Source organism: Sciurus vulgaris (genome assembly GCF_902686455.1).
Source record: "Sciurus vulgaris genome assembly, chromosome: 5".
Classification (NCBI taxonomy): domain Eukaryota; kingdom Metazoa; phylum Chordata; class Mammalia; order Rodentia; family Sciuridae; genus Sciurus; species Sciurus vulgaris.
In genome coordinates, this window is record NC_136465.1 from 155,693,475 (window position 1) to 155,714,599 (window position 21,125).

Consider the following 21,125-nt stretch of genomic DNA (forward strand, 5'->3'; position numbering starts at 1 on the left):
CCGAAAAGATCAGACCATAGTGGGACAGGAGCAGATGACAGACGATCCTGAGTTGAGAAAGTCTGTTGGTCTCCAGCTCTTTGAGTGCTCTAAAATACAACTGAAGCTTGAGACTTTGCTGGGGTATAGCAGAGAACACTAGATTTGGAGTCAACTGGTCTTTACCCCTTCACCTCTGGGGTCACCTGCTAGGACTACAGCTTCCCAACTCTTAGAGGGTGATAATTTCTATTTTAAAGGGTCATTGACAGGTTTCAGCACAGAATAAGTCATTAATTGTTATTATCCTAACAAACGGTTCTTTCTTGTTTCCTTATCTCGTTCTGATCTTCCAGCTCCACATGTATTCCAGGAAACTGCACCCCAACTGGCACAGCCATCTGTGAAGTGGGGTATTCTCACTTACAGATGCCTGGCTTACAGGCTTGCAGTGATGGTGAGTTGATTGATGCCTGTCAAATGCTTGCACCCATGTTGGCTGCTGTTTTCTTCTAATGGAAAGCTTTAGCCTGGTGTTTCATGGTTCCGCTGTGTTGGGGTCCACCTCCTGGATCACTGCATTCCTCATAGGTCACGAAGCTCTTCAACTCCCCAAACTCCTCTGTTGCTGTCGGAAGCAGTGCTTATATGTTATCATTGGACAAAAAGAGATCTTTTGTGCACTGTGTTTTGGTTGCAGATATGAAAACGTGTGTTGGCCAAGTTGTGACTGCTCTGCGGATGTTCTGTTATGAGAGGTTTCTGTTTGTTGATTTTTTTGGTTTTGTTTTGTTTTGTTTCTGGTACAAGTAAACAGAATAGTCTCCTTTTGAAACCCTCCCGCCACCAAAGCAGAGGGGTTTTTCAGTGGAATAACTGTCCAGTCTGATTACTTTCACCCTGTATACTTCAGGGAAGGATCTAAATTATATTTATTTAGTTTCATTTGTACTTTATTATCTGTTTCTTTCTTTTTCTTCTTTCTTTCCTTTTTTTTTTTTTTTTTTGTACTGGGGATTTAACCCAACGTCACTTTGTCACTGGGCTACATCCCCAGCCCTTTTAATTTTTATTTTGAGACAGAATCTCACTAAGTTGCTCAGGACTTCCTTAAATTCTTGAGACTGACCTTGAAACCTGTGATCCTGCTGCCTGAGCTTCCCCGAGTCACTGGGATTACATGTATGTGCCACCATAATCTGGCCTGTTCTTTTTTTTTTTTTTTTTTTTTTTTAAGATTTGTATCTCTTTTTAATTTATTACATATTCCAAATACCTTACGAATGAATATGCTTTAAAAATGTAATAAGTTCTATAAAGAATACCTTAATGGTTTTTAAAAAAAATTTTTTGTAGTTGTAGATGGACAGAATGTCTTTATTTTGTTTGTTTATTTTTATGTGGTGCTGAGGATTGAACCCAGTGCCTCACACATGCTAGGCAAGCTCTCTGCCACTGAGTTACAGCCCCAGCCCCCTCCATAGTTTTATGAAAAGCCAAATAAGTCATGATTTTGTAATATTTTGTTTGTTAATGATGGATGGTAACAAGTAGCATAATTCATTTGACACACATTTATTGAGTGGCCTTCTTGGTATAAGACACAAACACCTTGTGAGATAAGTATCCCCATTTCACAGACAACACTTCTCTTGTTAACATGGCTAAGGACTTATCAACTTTATTTATTTCTTCGTAGAATGAACTTTTTGTTTTGTACATTTTTTGAATTGTTTCTTTTGTTTCAATTTCATTGGGTCAGCTCTGATTTTTAATTATTTCCTGTCTTCTACTGCTTTTGGTGTTAATTTGTTCTTCTTTTACTAGGGTTTGGAGATATAATATTAGGTTATATATTTGTTGACTTTCTATTCTCTTAATGAATGAGCTCAATGCAATGAACTTTCCTGGCTTCATAGTGTCCCAGAGATTTTGATAAGTTTTACCACTACTCTCTTTACCTCTAAGTATTTTTTTATTTCATCCCTGATTTCTTCTGCAATCCATTCATCATTAAATAGCATATTATTTAGTCTCCAGGTGTTGGAGTGGCTTCTATTTTTTATTTTGTCATTGATTTCTAATCATTCCCTTATGATCTGATAAAATGCAGGGTATTATCTCTATTTTTTTTTTTTTTTTTTTTTTTTTGTATTTGCAAAGAGTTGCTTTGTGGCATATGGTCTATTTCAGAGAAGGATCCATGCTGCTGAGAAGAGAGTATATTCACTCATTGATGGATGAACTATTCTATATGTCTGTTAAGTCCAAATTGTTAATTATATTATTTAGTTCTATAGTTTCTTTGTTTAGATTTTGTTTGGAATCATCAGTGATGAATCCACTGAAAGAGAAATTAGGAAAACTACTCCATTCACAATAGTCTTAACAAAAATAAAACACTTGGGAATCAATCTAACAAAACAGGTGGAAGACATCTACAATGAAAACTACAGAACATCGAAGAAAGAAACTGAAGAACTCAGAAGACAGAAAGATCTCCCACGCGCTTGGATAGGCAGAATTAACATTGTCAGAATGGCCATACTACCAAAAGCATTATACAGATTAAAGCAATTTCTATTAAAATCCCAATGACATTCTTCATAGAAATAGAAAAGACAATAATGAAATTTATTTGGAAAAATAAGAGACCCAGAATAGCCAAAGCTATCCTTATCAAGAAAAGTGAAGCAGGAGGCATCACAATACCAGATCTTCAACTATACAGCAGAGCCATAGTAACAAAAATGGCATGGTATTGGCACCAAAACAGACAGGTAGACCAATGGTACAGAATATAAGACACAGAGACAAACCCACATAAATACAGTTATCTCATACTAGACAAAGGTGCTAAAAACATACGATGGAGAAAAGATAGCCTGTTCAACAAATGGTGTTGGGAAAACTGAAAATCCATATGCAATATAATGAAATTAAACCTCTATCTCACCTTGCACAGAACTCAAATCAGATCAAAGACTTAGGCACTAGAACAGAGACCCTGTGCCTAATAGAAGAAAAAGTAGGCCCAAATCTTCATCATGTCAACTTAGGAACTGACTTCCTTAACAAGATTCCTAAAGTACAAGAAGTAAAATTAAGAATCAATAAATGGATACATTCAAACTAAAAAGCTCTTCTCAGCAAAGGAAATAATAACGTGAACATAGCCTACATAATGTGAAAAAATCTTTACCACATGCACCTCAGATAGAGCATTAATCTCCAGGATATATAAAGAACTGAAAAAACTCAACATTGAAAAAAACCAAATAACCCACTCCATAAATGGGTTAAGGAACTGAACAGACTTCACAGAAGAAGAAATACAATTGATCAACAAATATATAGAAAAATGTTCAACATCTCAAGAATTAGAGATGTGCAAATCAAACTAATTTCATCTCACTCCAGTTGGAATGTCTATTATCAAGAATACAAGTAACAATAAATGTTGGTGAGGATGTGGGGAAAAAGGTACATTGCTGGTGGACTGCAAATTTGTGCAACTACTATGGAATTGTGAATTGAGCTGCTATAAATTGATTTTGCTGCACCACTGTAGTATGCTGGTTTTAAGTCCTTTGGGTATAAACCAAGGAGTGGGATAACTGGGTCAAATGGTGGTTCCATTCCAAGTTTTCTGAGGAATCTGCATACTGCTTTCCAGAGTGGCTGCACCAATTTGCAACTCTACCAGCATTCCGAAAGCCTACTTTCCTGGTTTGTTTAGAAACCAGAGACACATCTTGTATCCGTGGCGCTGCGCGGTGCATCAGATTATGAAACCAATGATAGCAGTGCAGAATTTTCAGACACAGGCTATTAAATTTTGTTAAGTCCATACTTCACAATACTGTAGCAAATTTCAAGTGTAATATTTTGCCTATAATGCACAAATCAATAGCAACTAATGTGCTAACTTTTTTCAGACGGGAATAATGTTTGCTAACAGTCACAAAGAAATGATGTACCTTGGCTTAGACTGTTCAATTTTAATGTATATTCATGAGTATTATGTGCATCCTAATCTTGCACCAAAGACAGTTTAGTAATATAATGATTTTAAAGTAATACTGGCACTTTTTTTTCTTAAAAAATTTTCATCTAATGGTTGCACCCCACTTAAATAAATTGGCATAAAATCTGCAATGATTATGTGGTGAAATACCACAGCTGGGATTACAGGTGTGCACTGCCAGCACCCAGGCATCTTGACTGTTTTCAAAGACCCAGGTGAGGTCATCCAGAGCAAACCCAGATGGAAAAGGAAACAGACCTTAGCTAAAATACCCTAATCCCTTCCTAGAGGCCAAGAAAAATTGGCTTGCTTTGAACCCTGGTTGTATATGAAGATCCTATATATAGAGAAGAGTCTATTAGAAAATACTCAGGCTCCACCCCCAAATCCATTGCCCAAGAACCTCTAAGGGATGAGGCCTGATATAGATTGTAAGGAGTACCACAGTGGAAAGTCGGCTTTGGGGACTAAGAATTCAGGAGAGGATAAGATGAAGAGTGAGGGAAAACTGTAGCTCAGGTAGCATTTTTAAAAATAGACCAACATAGCTGAAGGATTCATTTAAAAACACACCACACACACACACACCACGCACACCACACACACACCACCACCATCCACACTAGTCTTCCTGTGCTGGACATTGAACCAGTTCCTTACGCATGCTAGGAAAAGTGCTCTACCACTGAGCTACACCCCCAGCCTTTTTATTTATTTATTGCTAAATTGCCCAGACTGGCCTTCAACTTGCAATCCTCCAGCCTCAGCCTCTGACATAGCTGGAATTACAGTTGTGCACCACTACGCCCAGCTCACCCTCACCATTTTTTACCACCACCATCACTAGACAAAATCTTAAAGACTGAGCTGTATGCAAACGCGAGTGTAACTCCCAGCTCCTCATAACAACTTAGTATTGCTTAGTAAGTGCAGAGTTCAAGGACGTTGAGGACACCCACACTGTTGTGTGAGCAGCACCACCATCTGTCCCCAGACTCATCTTCGCCACTGAAACTCCATGTCCATTAAACGACTCCCCATTCCCCTCACCTCAGCTCCTGCCAATCACTGTTCTGTTTTCCGTCTATGAATGTGACTATTCCTAGGTTCCTCGTATACGTGGAATCATGTAATATTTGTCCTTTTGAGTCTGACTTATTTCACTCAGCATGCTATCTTCAAGCTTCATCCATGTTGTAGTGCATGTGAGAACTTCATTCCTTTAAACATTTGACTAGTATTCTGCTGTATGTGTGTAAACACTACATTTTCTTTATCCCTTCATCTGTCAATGAACACTTGGGTGGTTTCCATATATTAGCTATGTGAATTAATGCTTCTCCAAAGCAAATATTTGTTTTGGGGCATACAACCATAGTGGAATTTTGGGGGTCATATGATAATTCCATGTTTATTTATTTTTTATTAAGAGCAAGGGTCTTGGGCTGGAGTTGTGACTCAATGGTAGAGTGCTTGCCTGGTATGTGTGAGGCACTAGTTTCAATTCTCAGCACCACATATAAGTAAAATAAAGGTCCATTGACAACTAAAACAAATATTTTAAAAAAAGAGCAAGGTTCTTGCTATATTTCCCAGGCTGGCCTCTAATTCCTGGGCTCAAGCAGTCCTCCTGCCTCAGCCTCCCAATTAACTAGGACTACAGGTGTGCACCACAGTTCTCGACTTCTGTTTAAAGTTTTGGTGATCACCATACTGTTTTTCCTGTGGCACTTTACATTCCCTTAGTTTATGATGTGCAGTAGAAAGAGTAGGTAGTGGCAGTTGTCACCTGAGCCTCAGGACTGATTAGCTGCATGATCGTGGCTGAACCACTGTATTGCTCAGACTCTCTCTGCCCCATCAGGAAGGGAGGAATGACTCTTGGTTTGCTGATGACATCGAGTTATTATAAATGTGACACATGTACAGAACGAGATACACAGACTGCTTTATAAATTAAAACAGATCCCTCAATGTGTGTTGTTAGTCATTTGGACTTAAAGAGTCCGATCCAATCTAAAGGAGAAAAACATGAGGTTAGGAGGAAAGTGCTCTTTAAAGAAATTTGTTACTTAAAAAAGACAAAAAGACTTTAATTTTAAGGTTTTTGTTTTGTTTTGTTTTGTTTTGCCAGACATGGTGGCACATGTTGTAATCCTAGTGATTCGGGTGGGAGACTAAGACAGGAGGATCACAAGTTCAAGGCCAGCCTTAGCAATTTAGTGAGAACTTAGAAGCAACTTAGTGAGACCCTGTCTCAAAATAAAAACTAAAAAGGAGCTGGGGACATACCTCAGTGGTGAAGTGCCCCTGGGTTTGATCCCCAGTACTGAAAGAAACAAAAACAAAACAAAACAAAACAAAATCCCAAGGTGGGACAGAGAAAATCAGCCCTTTCTGAATCTGACACTGAAACCAGAATTGGGAACTGGCAGTTAGTATAGAAATAGGGGATCGGGTCAAATCGAGGAAATGGAGGCCATGAAAGCCATCTGCCTCTGGAAGTTGGAGACTGCCCCTGGGAGAATGGAGTGTCAAGGATCTCCAGAGTCCATTGATTACCAAATTTACCTGTGCTTGTCAGGAACTACAGACAAGGAGCTGCTAATTGATGCCCCCTGGGCCCTTGCCTGTCTGAATCACTTTGGCCCTCCCCCTGCCCCATCCACTTCTCACTTTTTACATCTCACCTGCAAAATCAGGCCTAGTCACATAGGCAGGAAGGAGAGTAAGAGGGGAGAGGACTGGAGAACAAAAGAGACCTTAACCTATGAAAGATGTAGGGTGCGCTCACTTCTGGGGACTTTAGAACATCAGCCATGGTCCCCTTCTCCCTCCTGGGAGAAGTCTGTAATATTACCTTTAAATAAAACCTGCTTAATAAGCTCGCCTTGGCGTGCTTCTCTAGTGTTCAAACTTCAACATTAGAGGGAGTAGAACTCGTTGCCGGAAAACGGCGATAGCGGAACTAAGCGGGGGGAAGAGTTCCAGGATCTCAACCTCAGTCGCTGGAGTTGCAGTTGTGTGCCACTGGCCAGCTTCGCTATGCGGTTCTGCATTTTCAAAAGTCACACCACCCCAGCAGAACGCTCTGCCCAAACAATCTGTGGCACCAGCATCTCACAGAGCCATCACAGGTGCCTCCAGAGACCTTCGTGTCAGGAAAACTAAGAAGGTAGGAGCAATCGGGTGATGAGTGGATCCTGTGCATGTCGCTGCAGGGATGGACTCCTGAGGGCTCCACCCTATTCTCTTTTCATTGGCCTTCTGTGTGACTCACTGGCGAAAAGGGCAGACTCCACAGGAGGTGTCTAGGTTGAGTTTGCTTCTCAGGAGAAACTGCTATGCTCTGGGGAGTTCCAGAAAGTTCTCCACCTCTGTTGCCCAAGGCCTCCCCTCATAAACCCTTCTACCTCCCTGCCAACGACAGGGTTGGGCCCCACTGGGCAGAACTCAACTGAAAATCTCCTAGAAAATATTACTGCACTTTTAGTGCAATTTAAAGATTAAAAATCTTTGCTATTTGAAAAACTCAAAACCTTTCTTAAGTGTGATAAATATAAACATGCTAATTTAGCACAAATATATTAGACCAGATAACATGGAATAAAGCAAAGGAGAATGAGAAAGCTTTAAGTGTAATGTAATACGAAGCTGCTCCCCCGCCCTTTATGTTGCATCACAACCTAGCTTGTCAGTCTGAAAGCTGCTCTCCCCGCCCTTTCCGCTGCAGCCATTTCCCCGCCTCCCAACTACTGTCAGTCTGTGAACATCCTGGCTAGCTATTGGTTCATCAGTCAGCTTGCAAGTATCCTTCTCCCTTATTGGTCCCCTGTTAGCCCTGCGGAATTCAACTGCTTAAGGATAGCACCCCCATCATCTTTTCTCTTGCTTTCTCTCTGCTACTCACTTTCTTCCTCTCTCCTCCTGGCTTTTCCATTCTCTCTAGCACGTGCCCTTTCTCTTTTCCTCTCATTTTCTCTCTTACCCTGCAGGGAGATAGTCTGTTTGCTTAATAAACTCCCTTATGTGATTTCCCATGTCCAGTGTGGTTTTCGTGGGTTTCTTACATTAAGTATTAAAAGTTTTGCAAAATACTTTCTTGAGTGTCCTATTTCAGTCTTTTATCCTGATTAAAGAGTGGGGCTCAAAGCTCCCCATTAATGTCAACTTCATTGCTCGCAAGACATTGTAATGAAGAGTCACGGTGTTTTGAATGATAGTCTCCACTTCATTCTGGAGGAGGTGGAATGGAAGAGAACAAAAATCAATTTGGGTCAATTCCAGCCTCCTGAAGCAAACGTACCACTAACTTTCTGCTCTCCCTTTACAATGGAGACTGAGTCACATCTTGGTCATCCCTCTGTGGCTCAGTGGCAGCACGCTTGCCTGGCATGTGTGAGGCCCTGTGTTTGATCCTCTGCACTGCATATACATAAATAAAATAAAGATCCATTGACAACTAAAAAAAATTAAAAAAAAAAAAAAAGGATCAAGTCAGTAGTCGGAATAATGTAAAAGCATGACCTGCCACTTTGCAAATAACATGTCATAATGACCATCTCGTCCCTTGCAGAACCCTCGGTACATAGGCCATACACGTGCACACATAGGCAAACATCCAATGAATCGAGTAAAAAATGAGATGAATTTTCAGTTGCATGTATGTATTGTTTTCAGCAAGCTTCTTGCCTTCTTTATGTGGAGAATGCAGGTTAGTTTATTGTGAATAATCACACCTATCCTCCATGGTGCTTTGGCCAAAGAAACCAAGCCTAACATGACAACGGAACAGCGTTTCCCCTCACATTTTTCCCTTGAAAGATAAAGCAAGCACGAACCCGTTCTGCCTGGTTCTGGGAAAAGAAGCAGAGCAGCGCCCCAAGGCCCTCAGAAGCCATCTGGCTGCAGTCTTTCCTTTTAGGGACCTGGAATTTTCTGGCCCAGGGACAAAACACATTTTTTTCCAGCAGATCAACACTGTCACCCAGTGGACAGACAGCTCAGCAGGCAGAGGCCTAAGCCTTGCTCTTGGCTTGACAGCCAGACATTGACAGCTGGTGTTTAAATAGGAACCTGTTGGTTTCCAGCCATCAAGGAATAATTGCTAATATCCTCTTACGGGGAACTGGGACAACCTCTGCGGACAGGCTTTGATTTGGATGTCACGGACGAGTGCCACTTAAGGAAGAAATATGTTTTCATTGGGCTGATGATCTGTTCTGTTTTGTGTTCTCTAACCACCAGTAAATTTATAAGCAGCACAGGCTGCAAACCAACCCAGCTCGTCTGCCAAGACGCCTGGGATCCACTGGGCTTGCAAGAGCAGGGTGTTAGTTGGTGACCGGCCAGGTACTCTGAGAAGACTCCCCTGCCACACAATAAAACTCATTGTTCATTGTTCAGAACGACAGTGACGTACATTTTGAAAGCTGAAAATAGATTTTTTGGGACTTGAAATCTAAGAAAATAATTTGCAGAAGTGAAATCAGTGGTCGAGCGACTTTTGCTCTCTGTCTTCTATATGTCTTAGAAGATCTACAAGATGAAGCCTCTGCCCCATTTCATTTGTACTAAATCCCTTTCTCTTGTCTAAACAGTTATTCGGCACTCAGATCAAGCTGGCTTGCTTTGTGTAGTGTGCCAAGAGGCTGTGTACCTTCTTGCTAAGTGTATGTTTAACTTACACTCCTCAGCAGGAGCCCATCCTCAAGCCAAAAACATTCATTTGGTGTCATTTTATACTTTTTATGTGCATCCAAAGAGACTTGACCTTGCAGAATCTTCATTAAAAGCAGTCTCTGTTTGTAGGGAGAAAATCAGTATTCGAATCCTGATCCTACCACTTACTAGTTCCTTGACCTGGATGAGTTACTTGATCTAAGGCTCAATTTCCACCTCTTCTTCTCAAGGATAATATTGGTACTGTACCTCTGCCCTGCATGGCTGTGAGGATTTACATAAGAAAACGCACATGAATAACTTAGCATGGAGCCTGGTCCATGGTAAAAACTCAATAAATATTAATTTATCATCATCATAATTATCATAATGGCAGCAGTCATACTTAATATTCCTAAAATGCAACTTTCATAAAGTTGTCTTTGACTTTATAATACATCTATTGACTGGCAGATGAAATAGAGGTTTTTTGTTTTTGTTTTTTTTCTTTTTTGGGGGGTGTACCAGGTATTAAACTCAGGGGCACTCAACCACTGAGCCACATCCCAGCCCTATTTTGCATTTTATTTAGAGACTGAGTCTCACTGAGTTACTTAGTGCCTCACCGTGCTGAGGCTGGCTTTGAACTCTTGATCCTCCTGCCTCAGCCTTCCCAGCCACTGGGATTACAGGTATGAGCCACGGTGCCTAGCAAAATCTAGATTTTTTTTTTTAGCTGGAAGGGTCTTGAGAGGTCACCCTGTCTGTTGCTTCTCATTACAATCACTGAGAGAATCTTTTAAAAACCACTGATACCACAGTGTAGCGAGAAAAAAGAATAGTTTTTATATGACTCCTTTTAGATGAAATTGTAGAAAGGGCAAAGCTAATCTATGGTGACAGAAAGCAGACAGCAGTTGATTGGGGATGAGGACGTAAGAACTGACAGCTAATGGGACAAAGGAACTCTGGGTTGGCGGTGATGTTTCCTACCTTGATGGTGGAGGTGGTGACACAGGTGTACACATCTGTCAAAACTCATCAGAACCATTCAGTTAAAAAGAGCACCTTACATTATACGTAAAATATAACAAAGAGAATACCTACTATACATCTCTGCCTCAGAAATTCTGATTTTGTTGTTCTGGGGTGAGACTCAGGAACCATTTTTTTCCCATGTACCCAAGGAGTTGACCAGGGTTGAGAGTCACTCATGTAATCCAGTCTTTTCTTCCAGATGAGTTTGACCCAGACAAATATGACTGGTCACAGTGAAAAGCCCAGAGTAAATATGGGGTTTCCAGGTTCCTTGCATTCCCAATCTGACCTTGACTAGTAACATTCCCTGTGCCTGGAACCTCCTTCTATTTGTTCTTGCCTGACTGTCGGGCTAAATCCCACCTTTAGGGGCCAGCTCACATATCACACTGCTCAGGAAGCCTCAGGCCACACAGCTCTCCCCACTGGCCTCGAAGCTCCTTGGCAGGAGGGACTGTAGCTAGCTGAACGATTGATTGATTTTGTCTTTTCTATCATATACTGTGTCTGGCACAGAAAAGACATTTGATCAACATTTGTTGAACTGAAAAAAACTGGTAGTAGGTAACTAACATTTTTTAAGTGCCTCTGATGTACCAGAAGTTAAAACAAACACTGAAATTTTACAATCATTTTATGAGTTAATTAATCATTTCTTTCTTTCATAAAAGGAAGAAAACGGGCTCAAAGAGGCTTAGGAATTTGCCCAAAGTCTCAGAAGCAAGTAGTAGAACCAAGGTTTGGGCTCAGTTTCGTTTTCAGTGATCACGATTTCTCTACCACACTAGGCTGTCTCACGTATGGTAGTTATTCTTTTAGGTCTTAAATTATGCACTTTTATGTACTCTTATCTCCTCAACTGGCTTACAGGTATAAGAATTGACTTTTAAAATTTACGGTAATCTCCATATCAATCCATGAGGGGAATGATTTGGCCACCGGCATTACAGTATCCAATTTTAAATTTCATTACAGCAACAGTAAGGATAATCTAACAGTGAAGATCTGTACTTACAACCTACAGTTATAAAATCTCTGGAAAAGAGTTATTACAGAAGGTTATAATTCAAACTAAGTTGTTTCTGCCTTCTCTCTAGCCTCTTGGTGACTGAATGATCTTCAGGTCGTGCAGCATTATACACAACAGTCAGTGGAAGGATTTGTCTATCTCAAAGCACATACCAAGAAAACTCCTGGGATGACATTGTGCCTTTGAACCAGAAGTGGACAACTGCTGCCTGTAAATTTAGATGCAGAGATGATGTTGTATTTGAGCAATCGAAAGGAATCCAAGCGACTCTAAAAGAAAAAGTTGTGAAGTTATTAAAATCCAGACATTGAATCTCTTGCTCCATTGTGTCCTTGAACCAAAAATTCTAAACTCTATACCCGCTACTCCATTGGACATGCCTTCATAAACTCACCAGGCCCTCCATATTGCCAAGGCCAGTGGACATTTCCATGCTTCTCTTACTATTTGACCTCTTCATGGCATTTGAAATCATTGAACAGTACCCGCTTCTCTAGCTCTCTCATGGCTTCTGCGGCCCTAGTCTCTTCCGTCTTCTTTCTATTTCTCTAGGTCTTCTCTTCTTCATCACGCACACTTTTTTTTTCTTTTTCTGTCCTTGACCGCTAAATTTCGACTGTACTAAAATTCCCATCTTGTCTCCTGCCATTCACTCCCTTCACACACTCTGTGGGTGACCCATGCTTCTGCCATTTATAATGGATATGGAGAATGAGAAATTCCCAAGATAAGGAGGCCTGAGAAAAGGAAGTAAACACGAAGTGCATGCACTGACAGCTTTCATCTCCCAAGACAAATATTTTCCAAGTGCTGGCCGCAGGCAGAGAGGAGGTGTTTTATCACCCTTAAAAGAAACAGTCTCCAGGAGATACCAATCTCCTCCAAGGTAAATCCTCTCCAGATGCTGCCCACAGAACTTGACCCCCAAAAGCTCAAATTCCTGAGTGTCCAAGGAAACTGATGTGTTCATTAGACCACTCCTCAAAATAACCTATATAAACCCAATCCCTTTGTTTGTTTAGTGGCTCATTTTCCACCAGGAAAGTGGGTCCCTGGGCACCATCTCAACTCCATGAATAAACAGCTGAGATGACACTTGAGGTGTGCATCCTGCCCAGTCTTTTTGTGCTAACAATTTACATCTACCAAGTGACCAGATACCTACCAAAAGCTTGTGTTCTCCTGTGAGTGCAAGTTACTCAAGTGTAAGTTGAGGTATATTTTTAAAAATTTTTATTTAGTAGTTGATGGACCTTTATTTCATTCATTTATTTATATGTGGTACTGAGGTATATTTTGACCTCTCCATTTTTTATGTCCAGCTTCACGTGTCTAACCTGAGCTCTTCATCTTTTTCTTCAGACATTCTTATGGTGGATTAAACATGGTTATAAATTACTTGCCACTCCACCCATCAACTTGGGAGTCTAATTATACCACCTTTGAATCTGGTCTGGCCTGTGGTAGGTTTTGACCAACTGCATTACTTTTGAAGTCAGACATTCAGAGAAGTACAGATTCCATTTCACATCTTGGAACATTCCTTCCCTGAACAGACACTATGTTGTGAGGACCCCAGGTAGCTATGTGGAGAAGCCCTCATAAAAACACAGACCCCTGGCTAGCAGCCCCAACTGAGCTCCCAAATGGGGGCTGCACCACCTGCCAGTCATTTGAATGGGCTGTTCTTGAATGAATGGTACTCAAACTGCCCCAGCCAATGCTATGTGAAGCAGTGTTAAGCAATCCCTGCTAAGTCCTGAGCAGTTCATGAGCAAATGTGTGCTTGTGGTTTTAAGCTTCTAAATTTTGGGGTGGTTTGTGATGCAGTAATGAAGCCAAACCCTTGTCCCAGAGCTGGGGTGCAGTGGCCTGGGTGGGGAGAAGCTAAGGCAGCCCATGGAGACCAACATGCCAGCTTGGGCCTGAGGCATGGCAAGCCAGGACTGAGGCAAGGCAGGGTGCCCCTACCTGTCACCCTGTGGCAGCCCCATGTGGCCAGATGCAGATACCCCACTCCACACAGTGCCACGGCCCATGAACCCCAGAACATCCACAATCCAACCTTGTGCTTCCCAACCAGCCCGATAAGATGGAAGTGGGGCAGACCTGAATGGGATTTCAGGGCTAATCAATAGTGTTGACACTTTTCCAAACCCTGATTAGCATAAATTTGGGCCAATAGCATTGACCGAAGTATATACAGACCCCTAGACTAGCACACTCAAGCAGAACACTTATTGGGGTTCCTTCTTGTTCCTGCAAGAGCTCTGTTTCTATTCCTCACACTTCAATAAATCCTACTCCTTTCACTCTTGCCTTCATTTTCCTGGGAATTTCATTATTCAGATTTGTGAGACAAGAAACTGGGAAGAAGTTGGCAGTGAGCTGCTGGGTTTTTTTTTGCAGCACTGGGGGGCACAGTCCCCACTTAGAGCTCTGACACTGTCACCCGTTGGTGGTGGAGAAGAATCGGGCTACAACACTCAGGCTTGATTAGCTAACAGGACAACAGGCTTTCTTGACTGCAGAGGCCTGCAGCTTGCACAGGCCCCAGCTGGCAGCAGAGGCAGCGAATCCTGCTCTATCTCAAACTCCAGTTTCAGTAATACAGACTGAGACAATGCTTATCCTCTTCCCTCTGAATTCCCTCTCAAAAAGTTGTGCTACTGTTCTTCTAATTGTCCAAATGAGAAGCCAAGAGACCCCTTAAACCCTTCCCTTACTCAACATATCCAATCTTACAGATTCTCACTTCCATCTTCCATTCATACCCAGCATCTTTTTCCATTCCCACTTACTGCCTGATCATTTCTCACTGGTTAAACGCAATAGGAGTTCTCTCTGTTGCCATGACCTTTTCTGCATTGTTCTGTCAACGTCCTTCTAAAATACAATCTTTTCATGTCTGTTCTCTGCTTAATGTCCTTCCATGAATCCTCCTACTTTTCAAGGAGAGTTCAAATTCTTTATCAAATCTCACAATCAGGCTTTCATGAACTCTCTAGCTGCTAGCTCCCTCGAATGCACTGCCTCAATACTGATTTATCTCCATCTCCCAGGACCAGTCTATCATTGTGTGTCCTCTGCCTTCCAACATGTAGTTCTCTGACATGCCATCCAAAATGGCGGCCTGCAGAAATGTTCTCCACTGACTCTTACTGGTCCCACCAGATGCTTCCTGCCTCAACGCTCCATTCATACTTCTGACCCATTTCTTATTTTGCTATGTCCAGATTATCTGTTCTCTGGATTGTCTTTTCTTTGAGGACAAGATTAAGAGTCAAATCAGACTTTCAATTTTCTATCACACTCCCCCCATGTCCTGGAAGCCTGGTAAATGCTATCTGAATTAGTGAATATATAGAAAGATACTATCGAAAATGCTTCTTGGAATGATCATCTCCAAGCAGATTACTTGGTGTAATCTTGAGGATTTATTTCTTTGCTGTTGAAAGGGTCCAGTCAGACAGGGCTCCCTTTGTCAGCTGCAGTGGAATCCATTTCTGCTGAGCACAATATGAAGTTGCTTCCTTGCCTCCTGCCCCCACATGGCCAAGCTTACATTCCTGAGTTGCAGGATATGAACTTTTCTTTTTAATCCATTCACCTCATTTGATTCTCCTCTTGGCCTCCTTAGCTGCTGATTTTTCTACTCCTTTGTACTACATGGCATGGCATGTGCTTAAATGCATGGGTCCTGGAGTGCCTGGTCTGAACCTCAGCTGAGTAACTTAACTGTCCTCATCTCAGCTACTGATATGTGCTCCCTAGACTCACATAGAGTGCCAGCCATTTAGACTTCTTCTGAGGATTAAATGATAAGTGGTCTTAACACAGTAAACTCTCAATAAATATTTGCTTTCTTGATCTTGTTCTTACTTTGATATTTCTGGTCAGTTCAGTCAACATTTACTGTCTATTAGGAGCCAGGCAAGGAAGGGGGCATTCATAAATGACTAAGACCATGGTCATTGTACTGAAGGATCATTCACTCATTCATTGGTTCATTTATTCATTAAAAAAACATGTCTTAAATGTTTACATGTGCTGGGCCCAGGGATAGGCATGGGGGCTACAATGGTGAATGGGACACAATCCTGCCACGGAGAGACTTTCAGTTATGAGCAGAGGGATCAGTTTCAAGGTGCTTCCCAGAAGCCAACACACACCCTCCATGGCTCAGACTACCCTCTTAGCAGCTTTGTTGATACCCTTTTTAAAAAACATTTTTTTTAGTTGTTGATGGACCTTTATTTTATACATTTCTTTATGTGTGGTGCTAAGAATCAAACCCAGTGCCTCACACATGACAGGCAAGTGCTCTGCCACTGAGCCACAACCTCAGCCCTGTCTATTCCCCTAACGCTTCCACCAGGGTACTTGGTGAATTCCCATGATGTCTAGCTTCCAAGGAAAGCTTAACCATTTCACCACCATGCACTCTTTGAGGTTTCTAGGTATATGGAATGAAGAGAGAAACCCAGATAGGCACCAAAAATCTTGTTACCAGGCAAGAGGGAACATAAAACTCTTATGGGAAGTAAAGCTTTCTAGCTTCCCATTCAGAGAGACAATTTTTATATTGTGCTTTAGATAGGGGACCCCAGGCCTGTAGCAAAAGCTGCTCAGGACATATGTTGGGCAACATCCTAAAAAGCAATTCATTAGAAGCAGTTCAGAGCTTTGACACAGCCCAGGCCTTTGGCTTCCACATGCTTCAACCTGATGAAGAGCAAGATCTGGGCTCTCTAATGCAACCCTGGAGCTATCACTAGGGTTGAGATGGAGAACCGAACAGGTGGGTGGGGAGGCCACAGTGAAAGTGGGCCCCAAGGACCTTGGACTTGACCCAAAGGGAAGTCCTCAGAGGATGTTAAATGGAAGAACAGCACAGTCATATTCAAATGTTAAAAAAAACACCTTGTAATGGGTAGGGGCTAAGACCAGAAGCAGGAAAACCAGTTAGAGAGGATTTGGTGAAAACCATGTAGGAGGCAATAAAGTAAGCAGAAGCAGTGTGATTGAAGAGAAGGGACAGTTTTTTAAAATTCACAGTGATAAAATCAGTAAGAATTAGTGAGGATTCATGTGTAGCTGCTGAGGTAGCAGTAGCTGCTTGGAGCACAATCAGAAAAGAGTTCAGGACCCAGTCTGAGTTTGATTAGTAATGTCTGCCATGGATGTAGAATGGGAGAATACTAGCATATGACTGCTGTTTACTATTCCTAGTCTCTGGAAGAGGAAGCATAAAAATGTACTGTGTGTTTCATGAAGTTCACACTGTGTGATTCCATGAAGATCTAGAACAGAGAGAACTAATTTATGGTGATAGAAATTAGAATATAGTTACTTGGCGATGGGTAACTGGGTAGATTATTGACTGAGAAGGGACGAGAGAACTTTTTTGGGTCAGGAAACACTCTTTATCTTGAATACATAAATACATAAAAGTTTCATTACACTTTGTATCTGTCTTAGTCCATTTTGTGTTGCTCTAACAAAATACCTGACACTGAGTGGTGTATTAAAAAATGAGGCTTATTTGAGTCATGATTCTGGTGGCTCAAAAGTTCAAATAGCATGGTACCAGCATCTGGTAAGGAGCCCCTGGCTGCATCTCATGGTAGAGAAGGATAAGGGGAAATGACCACAAGCAGAAGGGACCAAGTGCACAGAGTGGCTTCACTTTACAGTAACCAATTTCCATGAGAACCAATCCAAGTAAATGAGACTCAACCCACTCCTGAGAGAAAAGCATTAATTTCTTCCAGAGTTGATACACCCATGACATAATCATTTCCTACCAGGCCCCACCCTTTAGAGTTTCTACCACCTAAATACCATGACATTGAGGACCAGGCTTCTAGCTAAGGAACATTTGGGAGACAGACCATGTCCAAACCATAGTAGTACCATTAAGATTTGTAACCTTCCTTATATAAATGTGATACCTCAGTAAAAAAAAAGTAGGGCAGAAGACCCTCTATGTGGCTGAGGAAATCTAAAAGATGAAAAATACAAGTATTTTTGTCTCACACACAGAGTTCATCTTTATACACATGATACTTACCTGAATGCAAGGCATGCTTCTAGATCTGTTCAGTTTCCTGTATACTTTGGCCACTTCTTTCATAATCCTGTCTTTTTCCTTAGCTGAGAACACATAGACTATGATGATCTGATCCACAGAGGACAGCTGGTTGCTTATAAGGTGATCGTACTCCAGGTCTGTCACTTCAGGGATGCTGTGAGAGCTACACCGGCATGTGTCCCTTTCCTTCCCACACAGTGTTCTCCTGAGTACCACAGGACAAACCAGCTGGGAAGTAAAACACGCATCCTTGCTTTCAATGAGAAGAGGGAGCCTGGAAATGTAATGGTTAGGAATCGTGTTAAAGAACTGAACGGACAGAAAGAACATCCCCAAATTATGAGTGGCTGCTTTGGTAAAGCATCACAGTTTGATTCTGGACAGAATCTTATTTGCCAACATGTGAAAATACTTGTCAATATTCTAAGACTTAAATGTAAGTCTTCTCATCTCTGCAGGCAAATGATTGCAAATAATTGGTCAGTAAGAATATCAGAGGGGATATAGCTCAGTGGGTAGAGTGTTTGCCTTGCATGCATAAGGCCCTGGGTTCAATCCCCAGCACCACACACACACACACACAAAAAGAAAAAAAAAAAAAAAAAGGAATGATATTAGAGTGTTAATATGCAAGAAGAATGCATGCAAGCCTGGTCTGTTTGGGAAACTTCAATAATTTGATCACAAACACACAAATAGTAAATAGTAAAGCTGTAATCTGAACCTGCAATTTTTTTTCCTATTAAAATATTGCCATCCAAGTGACTCCTGAAGATGAAATACCTGTTGCATACTCCTGAGTTGGTTTATTACATCTATTACAGACTGGATAAACCATAACTCTATATTTAGAATGGAAATCAGGAAGTTATATTTGGGTCCATCATCTGTCACTCTCAATATGACTATACATCTTCTGACTGTGCCTTAGTATTTTTTTTGCAGTGGGTGGAGGGTACCAGGAACTGAATCCAGGGATGCTTAACTACTGAGTCATATCCCCAGCCCTTTTCCTATTTTTATTTAGAGACAGGGTCTCACCAAGTTGCTTAGGGCCTCACTAAGTTGCTGAGGATGGCTTTAAACTTACAATCCTGTCTCAGCCTCTGGGGCCATTGGGATTACAAGCGTGTGCTACCACACCAGGCTGTTACTCAATATTAACTTGTGTTATGTACAGGTAAGTTCACATTTCCACAAAACTTCCAGGGAAGTGACAAAGATTATAGAAACAATTTTCTGAATTTTGATTAGTGAAAGGATTTTTATTTATTTATTTATTGGGGATGGGGTACCAGGGATTGAACTCAGAGGCACTTGGCCACAGAGCCACATCCCCAGCCCTATTTTTTGTATTTTATTAGAGGCAGGGTCTCACTGAGTTGCTTAGCACCTTGCTTTTGCTGAGGCTGGCTTTGAACTTGAGATCCTCCTGCCTCAGCATCCCTAGCTATGGATTTCAGGCATGCTCCACCACACCTGGCTAGCTGAAAGGATTTTTATAAGCTGTTAAAACTTGTTTAGAAATACAACATTTTAATTAAGTTATTTAGAACTGACATTCTTGGTAGCCAAGAAGAGTACTTTTTCTTTTGCAGTACTGGGGATTGAACACAGGGGTACTCTACCACTGAGCTATATTCCCAGTCTTTTTTATTTTTTATTTTGAGACAGGTTCTCACTAAGTTGCCTGGGTTGTCCTTGAACTTGTGATCTCCTGCCTCAGTTTACTGAGTAGCTAGGATTACAGGTGTGTGCCTGTCTGAGAAGAGTTCATTTTATTATTAAAATAGTCACTATTAGCTTCAATTTCTTTATTCTGACTCCATGTAGTGTGGACTCAATGTTTGTGATTCCCTTTTAAAACTTGTATGTTGAAACACCAACCCTCAATGCACCTGTATTTGTAGACAGGGTCTTTATGGAGGTAAGGTTAAATAAGATGATGGAGGGTGGCTGATCTGAGGGGATTAGTGTTCTTAGAAGGGAACGTCAGAGGGCTCACTTTTACTGGTTCTGCCATGCAAGGACATAGCAAGAAGGTGACTGTGTGCAAGCCAAGAAGAGAACCTTCCCAGGAACCAAACCCCTTCCATCACCCCAGACTTTGATCATGGACTTGTAGCCTCCAGAAATGTGAGAAAATAAATTTCTATTGCTTAAGCCATCCAATCTGTGGTATTTTGTTATAGCAGCTCAAGCTGACTAATACACTGAGAAACTTAAGTTTGTTAAAGTCATGCTTTCTAAAGTGTCTTGATAGGAACACATTTCTATGAAAAGGAGATTATCATAAGAAAGCCCATGCATGGAACTGGGTATGTAGCTTAGTGGAAGATCACTTGTCTAATATGCATAAAGTTCTGAGTTCAACCCTCAATATCTAAAAAGAGAAAGAGAGAAAGTCCATGTACACAAATAGAATACGTTATTTTGGCACTTGCCTTAATGCCCGACCAGGCCCATTTTTAATGTCTTTTTTGTTCTTTCTCGGTATAATGTTAATTTGTGAATTTAGATATAACTTGGAAACAAATCTGCTTTTGTGGAAAAAGAGGCAAATAATCTCAGTAGGATATTATTTTTCTGAAATGTTCAGAATATGATCAGTTCCATATCAGTTACAGTAAAAGTTTATATATGTGCATCATTCTATGCATGTAATGGAATAGTTCACATATTTATAAAAATATGAATAATAAAACAAATACCCTTACAAATATCACTGTTTTATCAAATCATAATGTTATAATTCATTATATATGTGTATATATTTTTTTCATGTTTTAATTTTAGGTAAAATTAAAAGCCCCAAGGACTCCTGCCTTATTTCAGTCAATTCAAATTTTGTGTGCATGTCCTTCTGATAATCAGTCGTCCCTAGTACCATTGCTCAACTAATCCGTTCTTTCCTTACTCATTTGTGATGCTATCTCTGTTGTGTATCAAATTCCCTTGTGTGAACAGGTCTGAGTAGGGCTCTGTTCCATGGGTCTATTTAAATAGTCTTGTGCCAATGCTACAATATTTTAGTTACTATGGCTTCATAAAGTTCTTATCTGGTAGGCGAGTCTTCTGGCTTTGCTTTTCTTCTTCAATGTATTAATGTTATTTCCAGAGTTAACAATCTTATACCCTGAAGAGTACAGTGTTCAAAAGAAAATAACTTTTTAGCCTGTCTGCCTTGGTATACGCTGTGATCCAGAAAGAGCAGCAACCTGACCACCTTTGCCAGGGACTGGGCAGCACAGAGAGCTCTGAGAAGAGGCAGGAGTTGCATCAAAGAAATCGGGTGT

General features: G+C 41.1%; 1 protein-coding gene across 1 annotated transcript in view; it reads right to left on the reverse strand.

Moving 5' to 3' along the window:
* Positions 1-21,125, reverse strand: part of LOC306661127 (uncharacterized protein) — a gene marked incomplete at its 3' end in the record, with an annotated part of 41,582 nt that overhangs the window by 11,104 nt on the left and 9,353 nt on the right. The window contains exon 3 of the mRNA XM_079139916.1: positions 17,809-18,103. Within this exon, the coding sequence (XP_078996042.1) occupies positions 17,809-18,103 (295 nt within the window). The remainder of the gene's footprint in view (positions 1-17,808; positions 18,104-21,125) is intronic.